The sequence below is a fragment of the Poecilia formosa genome, unplaced genomic scaffold (assembly GCF_000485575.1).
Source record: "Poecilia formosa unplaced genomic scaffold, Poecilia_formosa-5.1.2 Scaffold130, whole genome shotgun sequence".
Taxonomy (NCBI): Eukaryota; Metazoa; Chordata; class Actinopteri; order Cyprinodontiformes; family Poeciliidae; genus Poecilia; species Poecilia formosa.
Window position 1 is genome coordinate 188,416 of NW_006800069.1, and position 21,108 is coordinate 209,523.

The window sequence follows — 21,108 nt, forward strand, 5'->3', positions numbered from 1 at the left end:
TAAGGAAAACGAACACAAGCACCACTAGACTCATTAAATCACTGTGGAAAACTCTTCTTTTTTTAAAAATTCTTTTCATGTTTGGTTTCAGCTTTCATTGAAGCTACAGGAAAGTGGAACTGTTGCATTATTTCACTTTTTTTTTTTTGCTTTACTTTGGGGAAACACTACTGCTCTGTTTACTACTGAAGAAGAAAAAAAGCAGGTAGGTTTAATTTCCTTGCTTCCACGGCGTAAAGGGATCTCCGCAGATTCACACAGCTGCTCACATCATGCCAGGTTGGATCGTTCGAGGAGGTTTATATTCACTTGTCATAACCAAATTTTGGCACCGGCGGTGCTGTATCCCACGACCCCTAACCCTTGTCCGGTTTTTGGTTTAAACGTGAGGGAAAACTGTGAGTTGTTCGTACTGCGGTTAAGTTGAGTGTAAAGTTTTTAGGGAGAAGTTTGGAAAAGCTTTGGGAGAAAAAACTTATTTTTTTTATCTTCGGTAAATACACTTGGTTTCGTGCATGTTAGCCTGTTAGCTTAGCATAAAACTGGAAGAAGTCACATGTAAAAGAAATAAAAAATAAACAACGAAATACACCCATGACCTCAGAAGCTCGCTCGTTTATTTTATACAGATTATAACCCAACGAGTCATAATGTAGTAATTACTAGTAGCTGTGAATTTCAGTATATTTTCAGAACTTGCTCAGTGCTTTGCGTTTGTGGCATGGTTCTGGTTTTGTGAAGTACGGTTCTGTGCAGTCAGTACTTGATACAGACTGAAAACAGAAACATTTTAGGTTTTTCATGTCCACATTTTTGATAAAACATTGGTAGCAGACCAATTCCAACATTTGCATTTGCAAATGCCAAACACAAACGTAGCAGCTGTTTAGGTGATAGCACGAACCGCTACATTTTTTGAGATTCTGGTTATTATGGCAGGTTATTATGGCCACCCATGATGGGTGTAGACTTTAGTATACACCCACCATTGACTAGTCTTTGGATTGTATATGATCCAGCTGCTGGTCGGATACTGACCACTCGTAACGGCTTCACAGAACCCCACTTAAAAGGAAAAAAAGGCTGCCATTTTTCTACACAGTTATACAAATATTGAGCTTAAAGCAGTGACGATTACCAGCATAACTTTTTTTTTAAATTATATTTCCGTTTGTTGATGTGTAACTAATCAAAGTTTGAGCAACCTCCTGGTAAAATGTTTTTTCATACCGGCATTTCAAATCAATTTGCACCTTCTCCATTTTCACCCATTTTGCTGTCCTACTTCCTGAAAAAAATAAAATACCCATACACCTGAAAATACCTATGGTTATATTTATGCATAATCTTAAAAACACTCAAGTCTAATCTATCTATAAATGATTTCCTTAATATTTGATATCGCACCCTACTTTTATTAACAGTAGTTCTAATGTTGACTCTTATGAAATAAGGCAGATTGTGACGCTTGATTGAACCAACAGAATAACTGACCGCTTTTCTGCCATGCTAATTTTAGACGCTTACCTTACACATTGTTAGCGGGGTTTAGTTAACAGCCATAGTTCTCAGAGGGTACGAACTGACACAGTCAGAGAAAAAATGGAAGTAGGGCACATAACTGAAAACTAAAATTAAAAACTTACTAAAGACAAGCACACGTTAGCATGTAGCATCAAGCTACATCCAAGCAAAACCCGACGTTAGCATGTAGCATCAAGCTAACGGCTTTCCGTCTTGAGCTTGCGGAAGATTTATGTTGTTTACCTTTGTATGCCTGGTGTAAAAGTAAAAGCAAAAACTATTCCTGGAGCGCCCGTTGGATTTTTTTCTTTTAATTTTTTAAATTAATATATGTATTGAAATTAGTTTGGTCCTGGGTGAGACCTGAACGCAACATCAAGAGACGCTAAAACCAAGTGCTTTTCTCTTTCTTTTTTTTTAACCAATCTACACTAATACATACTACATATTTTTTTGTTACTAGTTTATGTTTTTCTTTAAATTTCTAAATTTCTCACAGAAGCTTATCCGAAACACACTGGAGGAGTTTATTTCTGAGCTATTTTTTATTATCACTGGAAGTGATTTCCATCTTCCAACCCTACGCTGTCACACTACAGCAGCCTCCAATGTGTTGTCAGAACGTGGTTTCCTTTCTGGTGGTGTTTACGCTCTTTGAAGGAGGAACAGGAAGACAGTAGCATGTGTATAGATTTATGAAATGCAGCTGAAATGGAAAAAAAATAAGAAATTTTTATCGCAGCTGATCCTGAAAAAACTTGCAAAAGGAATTGTAAAGTTGCAAAGTGATCTACCAAAGTGAGGCATTGAAGGGAACATTTTTGTTTTGTTTTATTTACCATTTTGGATGCTGGGGATTTTATTTCTTTTTTTCAGCACCACAGACCAGCAGAGGGATGTTTTTGTCAGTCCTCAGTTTTGAAAATTCAGCACAAAAACGCCACCCCAAAACAGAAAACCCACGATCCTCGCTGGTCTGAATCAGCTGAATCAGGATCAGTTTCTATCTAACCATCTTTCATCTCGTCTTTACTTCTCTCCGTCTCTATTACTCAACTACAGTGGTTGTATTTCCTGTTTCTACCTCTACACTTTGTATCTTCCTTTTCATGTATTAACTTGTACATTGACATCAATGTTGTGACCCTAACTGACTGAATTAAAAACATCTCAAACTGATTACCTTGTTTTTTTTTGTTTGTTTTTTTAAATATATATATATACATATGTTGCACAAATAAATTTCCCTGCACAGTGCAAACTACTGTATGCATAAACACATCTTTAATTTCCATCTCATTGTCTTTTTATTTGGTCTCATCATTCATGTGTAATATAGAGAAATCCAACCCACTTGTTTTATAATGTTAATTTTTTTCTGTTCTGTAAAGCCTTAGTTCTTCTATTTGATTTTATTTTTGTAGACATGATTTTAATAAAAGGATGCATAAATTATTTTCTGGGGGTTTTTTTGTTTTGTTTTGTTTTAAAAGATGGATGAGTTTGTTAGCTGCACAAAAGGCAAACAGATTTTTGTTTCTGGTTTATGTGTTTTTGTGAGATTAAAACGATGAAACTGGAAAAGAAAATTCCTTGTGTGGACTTTTATTAGTAAAACAAAGCAAAACAAAGGTTTTGTTGTCAATGGAAATTATTCCTTATGCTGTTAGTCAGTGCTGGATAGTGGCTTCTGCAGTTGGCAGCTGGGAATGAACTGGGTGATGTGCTCAGCAAAGCAGAAAAGCGTCCATCTTCAACCAACAGTCCAGACAAAACCGGATATGGACCTTCAAAATAAAACCGAAACGACTGCGAAGGACATAAGTGAATAATTTCCCTAAGAAAACCACTGGAACCCTGGATGAGTCTGATTGTGACGTAATTACGTACCGCATTAACTCAAATAATTTTGAGTCAATGCGGTGATAGAACAGCCGCATCTACCAAGGTATTTAACAGTAATTCAAAAATATTGCCAATTATATTGTCTTGCATTTAAGCTTCCGTGGTTTTGCTGAGCGCCATCACAACATTGCGCTGCCACCGCCATGTTTCACCATGGGAATAACGTATTCACGATGTTCAGTGTTAGTTTCTAAGCACTTTTACAGTATTTCACATACCAAAACGTTCTGTCTTGGTCTAATCTGATCAGAGCCCACATGTTTGGTGGGTCCCCTACATGATTTGGGGAAAAACTGCGAACAGGACTTGGTCTGACTTCCTTTGAACGGTTATTGCCTGAATTTGTTGAGTTCACAAATAATATATTGACGCCATGTTTTGTTGGATTACCAGTTGTAACATACTCTCATGCAGAAAGTTTCAAATTTCAATATGAAAAATATGAGCATTGGTTGTAGTTTTCGGTCTACAATTACTAAACTTAGCTGCTGTATCACAAAAAAAACTTCATAAAATGAGTCAGAATGTGAACAACAACGGTACGGACGGAGTGACTAAGAATGAAAGATAAAGTAAATAAAACATTTTTTGTCTCAATGAAACAGTAACGTGCACGACTTGTCATAAATTTCCAAAACGGCTTTTAATTCCCAAACCCCTCACCGGAAGTTGCGCGTGAACCCAGTTTTACCTCGACGCTTCTCAGCCCGGCGTTGTGTCCTCCACCCATCCCGACTCAGCGGGACTCCGGGACACAACAGATGCGGCGGAGCCCCGGGATGAGGTGCTGGTAGCAGCCTGTTGAGGAGACGTTTTTGTGGGAGGGACGCGGGGAAGATTTCCCTTGGAAAATAAAAACAACAGATTGTTGCACTGTGAGCTTTGGGGCTGATTTGTAATTTTCACCTTAATGGCCGTTGGAAACCGCGCGGACTGATGAGAAAGGACGTAAAGTGAAAGACAAAAAGGTGGACTTTTTGATGAGGGACGCCGCTGCTAACTGGCTCTTTGTGTCGGAGGCGTCTTTTTTCTTTTTTTTCTTTTGAGCAGTAAGGTGAGACCACCCTGCGGGGTTTATATTCACGTCTTCATTTAGGCTGCTTGGTCGCATAAGTTTGCAATATGAAAACTTGCCACAAGTTTAGAGTTGTCACGCATTTTTATCTTTTTCGATTATTATTATTGCCCCGGTCTACCGGTCGAGGATTGATGAGCTGGCAAACATCTCTGCGGCTGGACTAAAAAATGTTTGCACGCTTTCATGTGGTGCACACTGACGCGCACATTCCTGCTTTAAGTCCGGCTGCGTGTGTGCGAATTTACGCACCGCGCAGTTTTAACCAGGCAGCTTTTAACTTTGTATTTGTGGAGTTTGTTCTCACGGCGGTCTCATGCGCCTTTCCGGCTTGGGTTTGTTTAGCGAATGACTGCATCCAACCGCATCACTACACGTTGGGTGTGTTTGCTTTGTCTCAAAAAGCACCTCTGCCAGTGCCGTCCCCAAGCCGGGGCGGAGTGGGGTGGGGTTGCCCCCTGGTAGGACACAATGTGTGTGGCACTTTTTCTAAATATACAAACCTTAAAGGAAGAGAAGGCATGTTTGAATAAGTTACATAATGTTTGTGTCATTAGGATTCCAGAGAGAGCTCCTTAAAGGACAAAAGGGGCTAAATAATTCTTTCTGTCAGTCTTTAAACCAGGAAGAAAACTCTTTGAGATTAAAAATCTAATTTATAAGTGTCCTGGACTATGCAGCACCAAAACAAGAAAAAAACAAGACAGTTTCTGTAATATAATATAATATTTTTGTGCCCTTGTTTCTAATGCTGCCCTGGGCATTAGCATTATGGCTGCAAAGCTATACCCTGGCAATAAACAAATAATTGTTTTTACAGTTATTTTATTTTATTTTATTTTTTTGAAAATCTTTCTTCTTTTTAAATCTTTGAGTATTGTTATTATTTCTCTGCTTTTCGTGGCTTTCTTTTAAGGTTTGACTCAACTGTATACACGGGCTTAATAGACAGTCATGGATTTCCTCCAAGTCACTATAGCATAAAATTTTACACATTCCTTCATGAGATAAATCAAACCCCTTCTTTTTGACATTCAGAGAGATAATTTTAAACAACCAACCTCCCACCTTTGTATGTACAGCAACAACATAACAGTGACCACTTTCTGGTAGTCAAATGAATAAAATAAACACTACTTTTATCCACAAATGTTGTTGTAAGCAGAGAACTTTTAATTCGCTTGCATTTCGTCGAGAACGTCAGTACGCAAAAACGACTGGTTTCCGACTGATAATGGGCCAGTCAAATGCTAAATCATCTTCATCATCATCACTGGGTAATTTCTGTGTACATCTGTAAACAGCTATGTTCGATATTTAGCTTCCGCGCTGTCAGTGAAGGGATCACACTGGATATGGAGCTGATCTTGGTATCCAATGGAAATCAATATGTTTTGATTGAATTAGGAGAGGAGAAAGCTTGTTGCACCAATCAATAGGATTGACTCCATTGTGACTCAACGAGAGCCAGAGAGAGAGAGAGAGATGGTTTTGTTTACATTCACTTAGCAAGACGGTTGTGCTAAACTCAAGAAACACTCAGACGCATTTTCTCACTCGCTAGCATGTCTTACTATAATGTCCTTGACCATAAAATATGAGTCTTTTTGTACCAGGCGATAAACATCTAGATTTACTGTAGCTACTAAACACACTTCTTAACAGTCTAATTGAACCAGTACTCCAATATATGAACATTTTCCTGATCTGCAGCAAAGCTCTAAATATAATTTCCGTGTCATTCTTGGGAAACTAGGTTCTTAGGTCAATGGGATTTGTATTTTTAGCTACAAAATAATAGGAGCACTCCGATTTGTGTGACACTGTGTGATGGTGGAGCTATTTTTATCCTTTGTTTTCACCATGAAGGCCTTAATTTATCATTTTTTTCCAATTGCAGCATAAAAAAAAACACAAGCAACCATGAGAACCAGCTCCGAAGTTTTCTTTAGCTTTCATGTAAGTTATTGTAAATGTCAGCAAAGGGAGTCTTGCAGGTTTTATTAATATACAACATCCTGCATTTTAAGGCGTCCTTCAAATATCAAATTGCTTTTTTTAAAAAAAAAAAATATCACTTAAAATTTAAAGTCCTCCAGTCGTGCCACCATTCTTCAGATTTTCTCTCCAATAAATTGTTGTAGAGTCTATCATCCTCGATAATTCTTGTTCCTTTCACAGAAGGCAGCTGAGCTTCCTTTTTGTTTTTTTTTGTAGACATTTCATCAATCATTCGGATAATTTTATTTTTGTAATTTCTGAACACAAGTCAGAAGTTTCAAGTTTAGAAGTTGCAGTCAGAGCTACAATCGCACAGATAGGGTTGCTAAAGCCACTAATTGGACTGTAAAGTTCATGAGTCATGGACTCTACCATGTAATCTGTTCAATGTCTGGAACATTGCCACTTGATGATGCCAACACCTGAGTTGTTTGGGTCACATGTCTTGAGGTGTGAATGCCTGTAAAACAGACGAGTCCGTAAAGGAACCTATTAGTGCGATTGCTCCTAAATGAACCCGATACTTTCAACCCATGTTCAAATCTGACAGAGCACTCTGCGGGAGAGATAAAATGTCTTTAGGAATTGAGAGAAGTCCATTTGGCTGCTCACCAGACATAGACCTTTTATAAAGAGGTCTAAATCACTCGTTCCATAAGCTTTTTGAAGGTCTTCCAAGTCTTTTCTTGAACTGTAGCTGCTTTTACTCTCATTTTCTGTCCAGTACTTGTACCTGAATGTTTAAGGGGAATTCATTAGATTTTTTAAGCCCTCTGGCCTAACCAGTCTGCTTAATTTGAACTAAGACGAGCCACCTATGAAAACCATTAACCAAAAATAAAACAAGAGGAAAACATGACCAAGCATCACCAAAATGGCATCACCAAGGGAATCTCAAAAGAGCTATTGGGATCCTGTTTCACTAGTTTAATGATTTTTGTTTGTTTTTTTTTTGCTTTGCCTGGTGACATAATCAGAGGTCAGATACCAGAATTATGTCACAAAATGTACTTAAAATGTGATTGAGCGTAGAAAGATTCCTTTTAACAATTCGTACCCAACTTCCTGTCTGTGGAGTTTTTCAAAAGGTGGAAAAATGGGTCCAATCTTTGTCATTTGAAGTGGCTTTTTTTTGTTCGATTCTAAGAACTGATAATGGATACTGTAATATCCCCCCTGAGAAGGAATATTCAGGTGAATTGAGCATATTACAGTCCAATTCACCCGAAATGTTTTCCGCTATGCGCCTCTCTGCTTTGCCGAACGTCCCGCCATAGAATTCCACGTGGGAATCACATGAAATCCCTCAGCGCAAATTGGAATGTCCGATATAGAAAGCAGAAACAGGAGGTTAGGGCACAAATGAGAAAGCACGAGGACGTTGGTTATTAGATTATAGGTTAGTTTGTAAGGTACCAAGAAGACAACACGAGTCCTGTCCTGACAAAGACAGAAAAAAAAACAGAAACTGGATCAGATTTGGAAGATGAAGTCAAACGCGTCCTTGAACTGGAGTCAGATTCACAGCTTTGGTGAAAGGATTGTCTGTTTTTGTTTTCTGGGGGTGTGTATAGCCGAGGGGGTCGAGGAGGAGACGAAGCACTGAGTTGTTGTTCTGGTCTCCATGACGACACCCCACTACCACCTCCCTCCTTTGTCTTTTCTCACCCCTAGACTCCCATTCATCCCCATTGTAGTAGCTGAGTTGTGTTGCCCTGAGAAACCACAGGGGACTCTTGGGAATGTGGCGCCTGTGTGCGGACATCAACTCGACATTGCAAAGAGCAAGAAAATATTCAGCATGTTGCATGTTTTTAATCATTTCCTCTTTAGCTTTAATGTAAAACTAGCATGTTGTGGATCTGTGCAAATACTTGGCCTCCTCTTTGATGCTTCCTGAATGCTGGAGACTCGAGGCCTGGTATGGAAGGTGGCGTAGTTGGCCTTTATCAGGCTGAGAACACACTCTGGGCCAATACGCTTATGGATTCTCATGAAAAAGTCTCCCATAAGACGGAAGAATGGGCTCAGCTATGTCCTGCGCTGCCGACAGCACACAGCCTTTCAACAGAGCGCACAGTGCCAACATTTTAACAATGCTGTCTCTCTTCTTTTCATGGCTGCTTGGTATGTGCCCCTTTCGAGACAGTTTTACTTGTCTCACATGACAAATTATCCTCTTCCTTTGCACTCTCTCCTCACTCCTAATCTCTCCTCTGTCCCCTGGCTCACACAGGCAGTACGCTCTACTCGGTTGCATATCCTGCAACTTTTCTCTCACGTTGCCTTCCTCTCTCATCCTTCCTCCTTTTTTCCCCTCAGGCCTCCAAGATAGATTCCCTCAGGAGTAAAGTGGACTTGTTGCGTCTTCCGTTGGTCCTTTCCACAAAGTCCATCAGCAACCGCAAGAGCCAATTGGGCGTGGTGTGGGAGAAAGGCGGCGGCTCGGGGACGGGAGTGGCACGGAAACTCCGCCCACCGCTGGCCTCCGACATGGACAACGAGTCAACGTATTCGGGATATTCCTACAAGTCGTCCCACTCGCGTACCTCCCGCAAAAACAGGTAGGGGATGGTGTTTGTTTCTTGCTGTCTTTAGAGTGAGATCTTTACTGTGTCTTGTAATGTACTTGCTGTTAGCGCGAATACGGGACAATATGGATGAAAACCTGTATGATACTGCTGTGGTGGAGGTTCACCTTCCATTGGGACGTTGATCCAACACACACTCCCAGAGCTGCAATGAAATTAGTCAGATCAAAGAGTATTGGATTAGGATGATCTAACAGACTCCAGACTTGAAGCTAATTTAGAATGTGATCCAAAGCTTAAAATTCAATGTTCAAAGACTTTCTCTAGCCAATCTGACTGAGATTTTTGTATTTTGCAAAGAATAAGAGGTAAACAAATTCAGACATTTGGTGGGCAAAGCTGGTATAGANTTTCTCACTCGCTAGCATGTCTTACTATAATGTCCTTGACCATAAAATATGAGTCTTTTTGTACCAGGCGATAAACATCTAGATTTACTGTAGCTACTAAACACACTTCTTAACAGTCTAATTGAACCAGTACTCCAATATATGAACATTTTCCTGATCTGCAGCAAAGCTCTAAATATAATTTCCGTGTCATTCTTGGGAAACTAGGTTCTTAGGTCAATGGGATTTGTATTTTTAGCTACAAAATAATAGGAGCACTCCGATTTGTGTGACACTGTGTGATGGTGGAGCTATTTTTATCCTTTGTTTTCACCATGAAGGCCTTAATTTATCATTTTTTTCCAATTGCAGCATAAAAAAAAACACAAGCAACCATGAGAACCAGTTCCGAAGTTTTCTTTAGCTTTCATGTAAGTTATTGTAAATGTCAGCAAAGGGAGTCTTGCAGGTTTTATTAATATACAACATCCTGCATTTTAAGGCGTCCTTCAAATATCAAATTGCTTTTTTTAAAAAAAAAAAATATCACTTAAAATTTAAAGTCCTCCAGTCGTGCCACCATTCTTCAGATTTTCTCTCCAATAAATTGTTGTAGAGTCTATCATCCTCGATAATTCTTGTTCCTTTCACAGAAGGCAGCTGAGCTTCCTTTTTGTTTTTTTTTGTAGACATTTCATCAATCATTCGGATAATTTTATTTTTGTAATTTCTGAACACAAGTCAGAAGTTTCAAGTTTAGAAGTTGCAGTCAGAGCTACAATCGCACAGATAGGGTTGCTAAAGCCACTAATTGGACTGTAAAGTTCATGAGTCATGGACTCTACCATGTAATCTGTTCAATGTCTGGAACATTGCCACTTGATGATGCCAACACCTGAGTTGTTTGGGTCACATGTCTTGAGGTGTGAATGCCTGTAAAACAGACGAGTCCGTAAAGGAACCTATTAGTGCGATTGCTCCTAAATGAACCCGATACTTTCAACCCATGTTCAAATCTGACAGAGCACTCTGCGGGAGAGATAAAATGTCTTTAGGAATTGAGAGAAATCCATTTGGCTGCTCACCAGACATAGACCTTTTATAAAGAGGTCTAAATCACTCGTTCCATAAGCTTTTTGAAGGTCTTCCAAGTCTTTTCTTGAACTGTAGCTGCTTTTACTCTCATTTTCTGTCCAGTACTTGTACCTGAATGTTTAAGGGGAATTCATTAGATTTTTTAAGCCCTCTGGCCTAACCAGTCTGCTTAATTTGAACTAAGACGAGCCACCTATGAAAACCATTAACCAAAAATAAAACAAGAGGAAAACATGACCAAGCATCACCAAGGGAATCTCAAAAGAGCTATTGGGATCCTGTTTCACTAGTTTAATGATTTTTGTTTGTTTTTTTTTTGCTTTGCCTGGTGACATAATCAGAGGTCAGATACCAGAATTATGTCACAAAATGTACTTAAAATGTGATTGAGTGTAGAAAGATTCCTTTTAACAATTCGTACCCAACTTCCTGTCTGTGGAGTTTTTCAAAATGTGGAAAAATGGGTCCAATCTTTGTCATTTGAAGTGGCTTTTTTTTGTTCGATTCTAAGAACTGATAATGGATACTGTAATATCCCCCCTGAGAAGGAATATTCAGGTGAATTGAGCATATTACAGTCCAATTCACCCGAAATGTTTTCCGCTATGCGCCTCTCTGCTTTGCCGAACGTCCCGCCATAGAATTCCACGTGGGAATCACATGAAATCCCTCAGCGCAAATTGGAATGTCCGATATAGAAAGCAGAAACAGGAGGTTAGGGCACAAATGAGAAAGCACGAGGACGTTGGTTATTAGATTATAGGTTAGTTTGTAAGGTACCAAGAAGACAACACGAGTCCTGTCCTGACAAAGACAGAAAAAAAAACAGAAACTGGATCAGATTTGGAAGATGAAGTCAAACGCGTCCTTGAACTGGAGTCAGATTCACAGCTTTGGTGAAAGGATTGTCTGTTTTTGTTTTCTGGGGGTGTGTATAGCCGAGGGGGTCGAGGAGGAGACGGAGCGCTGAGTTGTTGTTCTGGTCTCCATGACGACACCCCACTACCACCTCCCTCCTTTGTCTTTTCTCACCCCTAGACTCCCATTCATCCCCATTGTAGTAGCTGAGTTGTGTTGCCCTGAGAAACCACAGGGGACTCTTGGGAATGTGGCGCCTGTGTGCGGACGTCAACTCGACATTGCAAAGAGCAAGAAAATATTCAGCATGTTGCATGTTTTTAATCATTTCCTCTTTAGCTTTAATGTAAAACTAGCATGTTGTGGATCTGTGCAAATACTTGGCCTCCTCTTTGATGCTTCCTGAATGCTGGAGACTCGAGGCCTGGTATGGAAGGTGGCGTAGTTGGCCTTTATCAGGCTGAGAACACACTCTGGGCCAATACGCTTATGGATTCTCATGAAAAAGTCTCCCATAAGACGGAAGAATGGGCTCAGCTATGTCCTGCGCTGCCGACAGCACACAGCCTTTCAACAGAGCGCACAGTGCCAACATTTTAACAATGCTGTCTCTCTTCTTTTCATGGCTGCTTGGTATGTGCCCCTTTCGAGACAGTTTTACTTGTCTCACATGACAAATTATCCTCTTCCTTTGCACTCTCTCCTCACTCCTAATCTCTCCTCTGTCCCCTGGCTCACACAGGCAGTACGCTCTACTCGGTTGCATATCCTGCAACTTTTCTCTCACGTTGCCTTCCTCTCTCATCCTTCCTCCTTTTTTCCCCTCAGGCCTCCAAGATAGATTCCCTCAGGAGTAAAGTGGACTTGTTGCGTCTTCCGTTGGTCCTTTCCACAAAGTCCATCAGCAACCGCAAGAGCCAATTGGGCGTGGTGTGGGAGAAAGGCGGCGGCTCGGGGACGGGAGTGGCACGGAAACTCCGCCCACCGCTGGCCTCCGACATGGACAACGAGTCAACGTATTCGGGATATTCCTACAAGTCGTCCCACTCGCGTACCTCCCGCAAAAACAGGTAGGGGATGGTGTTTGTTTCTTGCTGTCTTTAGAGTGAGATCTTTACTGTGTCTTGTAATGTACTTGCTGTTAGCGCGAATACGGGACAATATGGATGAAAACCTGTATGATACTGCTGTGGTGGAGGTTCACCTTCCATTGGGACGTTGATCCAACACACTGCCAGAGCTGCAATGAAATTAGTCAGATCAAAGAGTATTGGATTAGGATGATCTAACAGACTCCAGACTTGAAGCTAATTTAGAATGTGATCCAAAGCTTAAAATTCAATGTTCAAAGACTTTCTCTAGCCAATCTGACTGAGATTTTTGTATTTTGCAAAGAATAAGAGGTAAACAAATTCAGACATTTGGTGGGCAAAGCTGGTATAGACCTTAAACCACAGTGCAAAAATGATGCATTTTATATTATTTGACTGTTCTAAATTGATATTTGATGTGAGTTTAAGTGCTTATGGATAGATCTCCTGTGTGAATGCCTTGCTCTCACCCGGTGATATCCAGGTCAGACGACTGGGCCCTCTTTCCAAACAGCAGGTTTAGCGAATGGATTGGTGGACTGATTTGGGGTTTTCTACAGAAGACCAAGTGGAATATGAAGTCAGGCATTAATACTAGTGCTTGCAATCTCCAGTATTTCCACTAGATGTCCCCAAATAAAACAGAGTTGGATCCACACTTTTGCAGCACTTTTGTTGAGGCTTAACTTGTTGCAAATGGTTTCTTATTTTAAAGTCTAAAGTAATTACCCTTGGGGGTGAATAGTCTCTCGTGTCTCATCCCAGGAAGTTTCTAGATTGACAACTAAATCGCAAATCTTTCAAAATGAACAAGACCAAAACTCCCTTTTTAAACTTTTGTATTTCATAGAAGGTAAAGAAGGGAATCAAGGAGTTGAAGTAATGTTCAAAAAGCAACTGAAAATTACCCAATGTTTGAAATAAAAGTATTCCAAAAAAGTTTTGAATCCACCTGCCTTATAGCGGCACAGCCTGTTAACTTAAACTCTCTTTCAGTGTTTTAAACTTAAAGTTATCATGGATTTTATTATTTGGGAAGCTCTCGGGTCAGTCTTTGTTCTAAATGTGTGTATATTTAAACTGTGATGCTGTGGCTCATTGAGGTAAAAGTTTGCAGCTTGAGCTGATCTATAACCTATATGAGTGTTCCTGGCATTTCCTGAATACCAAAATAGATGAACTTTTTTTTTTAGTTGAAATGTAACCTTGATGTTGAACCTTTTATTTTGCTCTGTTGTCTTTCAACAATCATGAATCGCTTCATGATTGTTTTCCGGTCTATTATAAGTTATGTTATCATGACCTACTTTTCTGTACTTTCACAGTCTGACAGTCCTTTTCCTAAAATGTCTTTCTGTGCAATAGTCAAACATGCCTTTGAATAGAAAAAAATAAACTTTTATTCCAAACAATAAAGTTTGTCTTAAAAGAAGAGCTTACATACTGCATATAAAAATACCCAAGTTTTGTATAATGAGGTCAATTGCTGTGAATGAAAGTGCACCGTCATCTCAGATAACTTAATCCCGATTAAATTCTTAAATGAATTAGTGTAACTGCAACCAGCTGATTCTGGGTCAGCAAGTTAATCTTTCTGGGAAACTGGATAAAATAAGCTGTATCACACAACCTCAAATTTGAATAGCATGATTATAATTATAGTGAGATAGAGTGTCTTTCGATCAATGTTAGCCATTAAGTAACATTACAGCATTTACATAGAACAATGTGCATTGTTCTATGTAAATGCTGTAATATGACCCCTCCAAAAGTATCTTAAAGCCACAAACAGTGAGTAATTTCTCCAGAAAATGCTTGTTGTCCCTGAACGACTACTTATTCCTGACATTTACACTGTTTTCCATTGTTTCTTCAGGGAGAGAAGGGACCGGCATCGCTTGAAGAATCGGGATGGCTCAATCCGTGGAGATAAGTCTGTGATGATCCAGGCCCCGGGCGAGCCGCTGCTGGATCCTGAGTCCACCGTAGCAGACGACCGGGTCAGATTTTCATTGTGCAACTCGTCTGTCTTTAGATGGGATCTATGTGAACACATGATCACCAACACCCACCGTTCTTATGTTCCCACAGGACGACAACTGGGGTGAGACCACCACCGTGGTCACCGGGACTTCTGTGGACAGTATCTCCAATGAAGATCTGACTCGGATCTCTAAGGACTTGGAGGACTCTTTGCCTCTCGACTGTCGCCGTTACATCAGCCCCGTTCTAGGAGCCATTTTGGGGCTCATTTCTGTAATCACTCCCTTGGCTTTCCTCGCCCTTCCACAGCTCCTTTGGCGGGACACATTGGACCCTTGTGGAACGCCATGTGAGGGCCTTTACATCTCTCTGGCTTTCAAACTCCTGATCCTCCTCATCTCCACGTGGGCGTTGTTCCTCCGCCCATCCAGGGCCACTCTGCCACGCTTCTTTGTCTTCCGCTGTCTGCTCCTGGCGCTGGTCTTTCTCTTCGTTGCGTCTTATTGGCTCTTCTACGGCGTCCGGGTCCTGGAGCCCCACGAGACGGACTACAGGGGGATCGTGGGATATGCCGCATCTCTGGTGGATGCACTGCTGTTCATTCAGTATCTGGCTCTGGTTCTGCTGGAGGTCCGACACCTGCGGCCCGCTTTCTGTCTGAAGGTGGTCAGGACCGCTGATGGAGTCAGTCGGTTCTACAACGTGGGGCATCTTAGGTCAGTATAAATGCTGTCAATTAATGGGTCAGTCGGCGATTAAAAGCACAAATTCTTGTCAAATTCCTGAGAAATCACTCAAATTCATTGCTTATCTGACATACCTGTGCATAATAATGATCTAACAGACTGGTTAAGACTTTCTTGGCTGATGATTTGTGAACTGCATCATTCACCCGCCATAATTCTTCATACTGCGTCTAACGTGGTTTGAAAGATGCTGTTACATGAAGGCTTGCAGTGACATTTAAATGCACTTTGAAGCAGCAGGGAAATGAAACCTCAAACACCTAAAATAGTTCAGCAGAGCAACTGCAACATGTTTCTGAACTGTTCTGCTTTAGCCACATTAGGGTCAAGAGAAAATACATGAAGAGATCTGGTCCAATCAAAGCACTTACTACTTTAGCTGATATGCCTTAATATAACATAAAAGTAGATTATTATTTGTGCTTTGAATATAACTGTTTATCCTCTTGGCCCGTTATCATCGCCCCCCAGTCATGACTCACTGTGGCGCACCACTTCCTGACGTTTTGCTGTTGTGTAGCTGCCAACGGTGGAACATCCTGACAACAACTTTCCCTTTCTAAAATGCAGCAAATTAGCCATGTCCCCCTTTTTCTGGTGCAATGCAGCATCCAGAGGGCAGGAGTGTGGGTTCTGGACCAGTACTACAGCGACTTCCCAGTCTATAACCCAGCATTGCTTAACCTCCCCAAGTCCATCCTTACCAAGAAGATGTCCTCCTTCAAAGTCTACAACCTGGAAGAAGGTAAATTTTTGTCTCCTTTATATTATAAGAAGCCATCGCTGTTCTAAATGTAGAGTTTATTTTATATTTAATGTGATACATACAGTACAAAGATCAGTAGCTTGGTTGAAAAGGCCTTATTGGTGCCTCACCTGTCTGAACTGGCACTTTCCTTATTTTGTGTAATCAAAAGATGAAACGGATGGTCATATCCATCCTTTAGATGGAACAATTTAAAGGCATGTTTCTGCCCACAGAGAACACCAACAACTCCACAGGCCAGTCCAGAGCCATGATAGCAGCCGCCGCTCGGAGAAGAGACAACTCCCATAACGAGTACTACTACGAGGAGGCAGAGGTGGAGAGGAGGCTCCGCAAACGCAGGGCCAGGTAGCAATACAGGGAAAAGCACTGGACATTGCTCTTAGATACTTGATAGACCTCCCAAAGTAATTCCTCTGGACCAGTCTAGTTCAAGCAGTAGCTTGTATACATCAAGTTGGTGACTTTGGTTGATGTTCTAGTAGAAACATTCCGCCTCTCGTACATCCTGTTTTGTGTTCTTGTAGGCTGGTAGTGGCAGTAGAAGAAGCCTTCACCCACATCAAGCGTCACCAGGATGACGACACGCCCACATCATCTCCCAAACACCCACGGGAGGTGATGGACCCCAGGGAGGCCGCCCAGGCTATCTTCGCCCCCATGGCCCGGGCCATGCAGAAGTACCTGCGGGCCACCAGGCAACAGTCCTATCACACCATGGAGAGCATCATCAACCATCTGCAGTTCTGCATCACGCACAACATGACACCTAAGGTTAGGAGGTGTTCCTTCTGAAATGCGATGTTAATGTAGTGCCATTTAAAGCACAGTCAAGTAACTATATTACCTGCAGCTTATATCAAAAACAGCTTAATAGAAATACCTGTATATTATGCCTTGAAATAGGCCTCTATCCCTTTAAGGGTGTTTAATACCTGATAGTCTCATCAACTTGATTTGATTGAGGGCCAAAATTGCAACATTTGTTAAATGTTGTCATTTTCACACTTCATTGTGTCAAACAATCCAAACCTTCTGATAAAACTGTTCCCCTCCTCACCTGCGGGGGCGCTGTTCCAAGAACCACTGGAGGAAATGACACAAAAGCCTCTGAAGATGATATTTAGAGCAACTTCCTTCTTCCCAAAATGGAAACATGGAGTGGCGTCAGATTTTAGCAGTTGTTGAATTTCTCTTTTGTTTTTGGTAAAATACCACAAGACATTTCTCCCACTACTGTTAGAGTTATGCTTTTCATATGGTTGCATTTACCCAGAATGCCCTGTGCTATAGTCTGCACCTGCTCTTAGAGCGGCCTCCATTCCTCTTGGCATGCATTCAAACTGTGCCAGACTTCACTTAAACCAAACCAAAATCTAGGGATCTAAAGTTCCTTGTCAGAGTTCAACTGCGCATTCACACCTCCCCAAACACACCAGACTTTCTAGGCAAACGGACTAAAGTTCGATTAAAACAGACTAAATGGAGCTGGTGTGAATGCACCGTAAGAAGCTCCTTCCCTTTCGGACACTCCCTCTGAAGCACATCATAACCACAATGCTTCTCCATGCCGTCCATTGATGCCCTTTGTAACTGTTCTCAGGAGTGTTTAAGTTCCTATAATTAGCTCAGCAAACATGTGATTTCACCATCCATGAAGGAGTCAAAAGCTTTGTGTGTGGTTGGGTAATGACATGACATCAAATAAAGCTCAAAAAAGTTGATTTTGCATAATACAAATCCTCGTGACCCACTTTTTCTTCCTCTCCTTAAAGGCCTTCTTAGAGCGCTACCTCAGCCCTGGTCCCACCCTCCAGTATCTGGACAACAACAGGGGGCGCCAGTGGACACTAGTGAGCGAGGAGGCGGTGACGGCCTCCTTGCGCCAAGGCCAGGTCTTCTGTCTGAAGCGCCTCGACTTCGCCTTGGTTGTCAAGGTGATGCCCCTCCCTTTCCTGCGCCTAGCCGAGGAGTTTATCGACCCAAAAAGTCACAAGTTTGTCATGAAGCTCCAGTCAGAGACGTCTGTGTAGCAGAACGGATGCAGCTGGACAGAAGGAAAGGGGAAGTTGAAAGATACTTCTTATCGAGGGCATGGTTTTTGTTTTATATACCTTGTAGTATTACAGTGTTATTTTACATGGTTTTTTATTATTATTATTTGTCCAAATACAAAGCCATAAAACATACGGCCATGATAAAGAAAGATGAAGTCGTAGTCCTTTATATTAGTTTAAAGAAAGAAAGATATAGACACTTCTCTATCTGACTGCTGCGGGGGAAGTATCAGTCTAACACTTCGTTCTTCTCTAAACAAATGTCATACACAGCAACATGTGTTCTTTAGGCTTTGGTCCAGATCCAGTCGTGCTTTTTGCTTTTCTCTTGTTTTTTATTTAACATGACCCTTCGTACCACCACAGCACTCTGCTAAAAAATCTTTTATTTTTACCAGAGTATTAGGCTTTTAGATAAGACTATTTTGCTGAACAAATCTTGGTTTCTATTTCTTCAGTAGTTGTTTTTTTAGTACAACTCAAATTGTAACCTTATAAAGCAGAATCAAACATCGCAAAACCCAAGTGAAATGATATTTTAACATTTCCTGAGTCTTATAACAACATGATACGATCCGAAACCAAAAACAACTGAATTCTTTTTAGACTGCGGTAGAAGGTTCTGCTTCCTGGAAATGGCAGACCAAGATAAAAATACTTCGCTTTTACAGGGAAGTGTATCAACTGTCTTTCTCGTGACAGACAAGAGGAACAATTTTGATGTGAAAAATGTATTAATTGCTTTGTTTGGAACATGGTATTTGTTCAGAGAAAGGTAGTGGCTTCCAGTGAGTAATAACACACTCTGTCATTTTTCCCCCCACATTGTACGCTATGTATACCACGGCTGCATCTACAAGCTCCCATGTGAAACTTTTCTTTTTTTAAGGAATGTTGCAGCTTTACTTGGACATGAGGGTACAAAAATTCTGGACTCCGTCTTTTAAAGGGCTTTGGTTAATGGTACAGATTTGTTTTTGTGTGTGTGGAGTATGCTGCATAAGACAGCAGTCACAAGCCACAAGAATTACCGTGTATAGAAATCAGCTGATGGAACTTAACCTGACAGTGAAGCTGTCTCTGTTTGGAAAATGTGGATTTAGAGTTCACGGTACGCTGAGTAGTTTGTTTATTTACTGGCACATAGGAACTTTTCTCGAATTTTCTACACCGACTGTTGTTACCTGAAGATAATACTTGCAAGTATACCACACAAATATGTTTTTAAAAAGTACATTTTAGTGATAAGCCAAGTGTGTCATGTCAGAGGAAAGTCCCTTCAAAGACACAAGCTTATGTGCACATGCCTGGTTAACCATCTCTGCCAACCACAATCTCTGTTGGGTTCGCTTGATCATGCCGTGATTTGATGTCTTTTTGTTTAGTGCAACACATATTTTGGAGAGCTAAACCTCTGAGAAATGCCCAAAATGTACTTTGAAGTTGCCTTTTGTTTTTTTACACATTTTGCTAAATGTATGCTAAACAGAGGCACGTTGGCATCCACTCGTTGTGAGCTCACCAACTACATTCACTACATTGTTATACGGTACACTTCGTTACGCTTTGTTTGATTTTTCTTTCTGAAGTTAACACGTAGATCTGTGGATCTCTGAAAGGTCATGGACTGACTGATTGTACTGCTGGTTGCAGTATAAGACAATAGTTTATTTCTCTCTGTTTTGTGCGTTCAAACACTAAAAGCCTTAACAAACACTTCAACGTACGTTAATGTAGACCTCAAAGAAGAACCTCCTGCTCATACTGTTTTCTACTCAACTGAACCACTTGGAGAAAATCTCTTTTCACTGGTCACTGCAGCTAATTAGAGAAGACGAAAATCACCAAAAACGAAAGGATAAAATGAATTCTCACCAGAATATCTAGGCAGTTTTTGTTTTTTTTATCTTTGCTGTTCCTAACTACATGACAAACCAATGGAACAGGGAAAATGGCACATCACCCCACCCTGTGAACGCAAGCAAGGAGTGCTTTATAAAAAATTACAGAACTGTTGTCAGCGGTTACTTGTCGCCTGCTTCTCTTGCATGCAAATGCCATCACAGGGCATGTCTGTGAATTATGCAAATGGACTTAAAAAAGAAGAAATGTTTCAGAACTATAATCTCAAAATATCGTTTTAAGTGTGATGTTGAACTGCAAGAGCATTTATTAGGTCTGACTGGATTCCCTAGTGAATTAAACTACATTCTGACTTGTAGATATGCTCTAGGGTTAAAATTGAATCCAAAGACACAAGCAGGGGTACAATTAGTACTGCAGTGGAATAACTTTGAGTTTTTAAAAAAATTTAAAAGAAATTCTTACAAAAATTACGCATTGGAACAAAAATTTACATTTTCATTTTGACTTCCTCTCAAACTAGTTCTTCTCAAGCTATTGAGAAATAATGACAATCTTCCTCTACTAGAAGTTCAGGTATGACGAAAGAAACTGGAGTGGGCTGAAAGAGGAAGTGTGATATTGGTGCTATTGGTTTCATGACAACAGCAGTTTAAACTCAGAATGTCAAGACTTCAGTATTGCGACTTGCTTTCTTGTATTACTGTTGGTATTTGGATAACAAAGCCAAGCTCTCTCAAATTCAAATATGGATTACATGTAAAGTGCTTAAACCTTATAAAAGCCTCTGAAAGGTTTGTTTTAATAAGCTAACTGATCAATAAATAGTTGACTGTGTTTTGTAGTCAGGAGTAATAAGCTGTTGGATATTACCGGAGGTCACTGCAGGCCTCTCACACATCTGTCCATACATTTAAATAGTGAAATATGTGTACTTACATTATTTTACATCTTGAAGGTGTATAACGCCGTCTGACTTAAACTTTTTTAGCCTCTTTTACATCTGCTAAAAATGCTAATATCTTCGAAGGACATTGTTATCAGAAACTATTTTTTTGTACTCTTATGCTTCCAGTTGATGCCAACGCTTTATAATAAATGATCACATTTTTAAATGTCACCTGTTTTATTGCTTTTTTTATTATTATTATTGCAAAAAACCCCACCCTCTCAAAAAAAAACAAAAAAACATGTGATATGTGACGTGATGAGAGTGTGGTTGAT

General features: G+C 40.5%; 1 protein-coding gene across 2 annotated transcripts; it reads left to right on the top strand.

The window, feature by feature from the left end:
* Nucleotides 1-8,640: 8,640 nt before the first annotated feature.
* On the top strand, nucleotides 8,641-21,004 carry LOC103144605 (vang-like protein 2). 2 transcript variants are annotated; one of them, XM_016676206.1, is made up of 8 exons: nucleotides 8,641-8,744; nucleotides 8,828-9,069; nucleotides 14,346-14,469; nucleotides 14,561-15,168; nucleotides 15,807-15,943; nucleotides 16,180-16,312; nucleotides 16,492-16,738; nucleotides 17,740-21,004. In XM_016676206.1, exons 1-8 carry the CDS (start codon nucleotides 8,670-8,672, stop codon nucleotides 17,995-17,997), a joined length of 1,824 nt encoding a protein of 607 aa, XP_016531692.1. In that variant the 5' UTR covers nucleotides 8,641-8,669; the 3' UTR covers nucleotides 17,998-21,004. The 2 variants fall into 2 exon arrangements, with proteins under 2 accessions (XP_016531692.1, XP_007561735.2); XM_007561673.2 differs by lacking the exons at nucleotides 8,641-8,744; nucleotides 8,828-9,069 and adding exons at nucleotides 12,020-12,123; nucleotides 12,207-12,448.
* Nucleotides 21,005-21,108: the final 104 nt, after the last annotated feature.

Excerpts from the sequence above, each read along its gene's own strand:
- LOC103144605 (XM_016676206.1), top strand. The coding sequence starts at position 8,670 with ATGACAAATTATCCTCTTCCTTTGCACTCTCTCCTCACTCCTAATCTC. Across the intron at positions 8,745-8,827 it reads TCCCCTGGCTCACACAGGCA|GCCTCCAAGATAGATTCCCT; the intron begins GTACGCTCTACT and ends TTTTCCCCTCAG. Across the intron at positions 15,944-16,179 it reads AGTCTACAACCTGGAAGAAG|AGAACACCAACAACTCCACA; the intron begins GTAAATTTTTGT and ends TTCTGCCCACAG.